We start from the raw sequence: 2198 nt of genomic DNA on the forward strand, positions 1-2198 counted from the left end.
ATTTCAAAAGCAATGATAATCCCTTGAAACATTTATTAGAAAAGAGAAAATAAGATTGCTATCTTAGATTGCAAAGGTGTAAATGAAGCATGTTGAAAAAGGGCATTGAGGCAGGAAATGGTGGCATGAATTAAGAATCTAATGATATTGCTAGAGATGCACCTTGTTCTAGGAATATGGTCTCATGGTGAGGAATGCTGGAGGTAGAAATACAATGAAGAAGAAAATTAGAATGCCCTAGATTAAAGTGAAAGAAATAAGTGTATGCAATAAAATATATCCTTTTTGATTCTGAATTACTTTTACTAACATAAGAAACAGTAAAGGAAGGCACTACAAGAGTAGGGTCATCAGTTTCTTTGTGAATCTATTGTGACACAACATCCTTGATACACCCAATGGAAGATAATTAGTTAACGATGGCATGTATATTCTGTAGTTAGGAAAAACACATACAGCTGAATTTTAAGTGGCAATATAACTTTAGTGTATATAAAATTTTTCTTGGAGAGATAGATAAACAGATGGACAGATAGACTGGAAGAGAGTCAGAGAGATGATAAATAGATAGGTTGATAGATAGATAGATAGATAGATAGATAGATAGATAGATAGATAGATAATGGAAAACATCTTTAGATCTAAAGATGTTTTCCATTATCTATCACACTGTGAGAGAATGATGAAGCATGAGGCAATCAAATTTGTCTAGGATGACTAACCAGGTAAGCTCAAGAGAAACAAGTAGATTTAATGCAAATCAAATTAAAAAAACAAACTTTCTACAAAAAGACTAGTTGGTGAAATATGATGAACAGATTTAATAAGTCCTTAATAAATATTAATATAGACATGTTGATCTAAACAGTATACTTATTGTAATAATGTTTTGTAGAACATGTAAATATGTTACATCTTCTGTTCATTATCCAATGAATTTGAAATATTTTCACCTTCATTTGGAATGTTAAGTGCCACTTAACATTTTTTTTTTCTGAAAAGGCATTGGAGTAAACGAATGACTAGATGGAACCAAACTGTTGTCTCCCAGTTCCTCCTCCTGGGCCTACCCATCCAACAGAGCACCAGCAGCTGTTCTATGTCCTGTTCCTGGCCATGTACCTCATTACTGTCATGGGGAACCTCATCATCATCATCATCATTCTACTGGACTCCCATCTCCACACTCCCATGTACTTATTTCTCAGCAACCTGTCCTTCTCTGACCTCTGCTTCTCCTCTGTCACAATGCCCAAATTGCTGCAGAACATGCAGAGCCAAGTCCCCTCCATCCCCTATGCAGGCTGCTTGGCACAAATATACTTCTTTCTTTTTTTTGGAGTCATGGAGAGTTTCCTTCTTGTAGTCATGGCCTATGACCGCTATGTGGCCATCTGCTTCCCCCTTCATTACACCATTATCATGAGTGTTAAGCTCTGTGTGAGTCTGGTGTTGCTGTCCTGGGTGCTGACCACACTTCATGCCATGCTGCACACTCTGCTCATGGCTAGACTGTCATTCTGTGAGGACAACATGATACCCCACTATTTCTGTGATGTGTCTACTCTGCTGAAACTGGCTTGTTCTAACACTCATGACAATGAATTGGCAATATTTATCTTGGAAGGCCCGATAGTTGTACTCCCTTTCCTTCTCATCATTGTTTCCTATGCAAAACTTGTTTCCTTCATCTTCAAGGTCCCTTCTTCTCAAGGTATCCGTAAAGCCTTTTCTACCTGTGGCTCCCACCTGTCTGTAGTGTCACTATTTTATGGGCCAATCATTGGTCTCTACTTATGTCCTTCAGCTAATAACTCTACTGTGAAGGGGACTGTCATGTCTTTGATGTACACAGTGGTGACTCCCATGCTGAACCCCTTCATCTACAGCTTGAGAAACAGAGATGTGAAGGGAGCATTAGAAAGAGTAGTTTGCAAAAAGCAAATTCTCTCATTCCAGTGATGGTAACTCTTCAGATTTTTATATAATTTCTCTAGAAAATATTAATATTAACATTGGATGTTGCTACATAATTTTATCTCATTGTGGATGCTTCTGTTTAGAGATCTTACAACATAACTTTCCCTACACAAATTACAGGGAGTTTATAAAAGTAGTTGAACATGGGAAATAAGTTTAGGAGATCCAAATATGCACTTGTTGTATTGCCCATATGGTCCTGGAAAATAGAGTGTAGA

The 2198-nt window shown here is 37.3% G+C and overlaps 1 protein-coding gene across 1 annotated transcript; it reads left to right on the top strand.

Annotated features, from left to right (window-relative positions):
• The first annotated feature begins 1018 nt into the window (after positions 1-1018).
• LOC114688552 (olfactory receptor-like protein I9) lies at positions 1019-1962 on the top strand. Its single transcript, XM_028863131.2, is given in 2 exon segments — positions 1019-1070; positions 1073-1962. Coding segments are annotated over 2 exon segments (942 nt in total).
• The last annotated feature ends 236 nt before the right edge of the window (positions 1963-2198 follow it).

The sequence above is a fragment of the Peromyscus leucopus genome, chromosome 8b (assembly GCF_004664715.2).
Source record: "Peromyscus leucopus breed LL Stock chromosome 8b, UCI_PerLeu_2.1, whole genome shotgun sequence".
NCBI lineage: Eukaryota > Metazoa > Chordata > Mammalia > Rodentia > Cricetidae > Peromyscus > Peromyscus leucopus.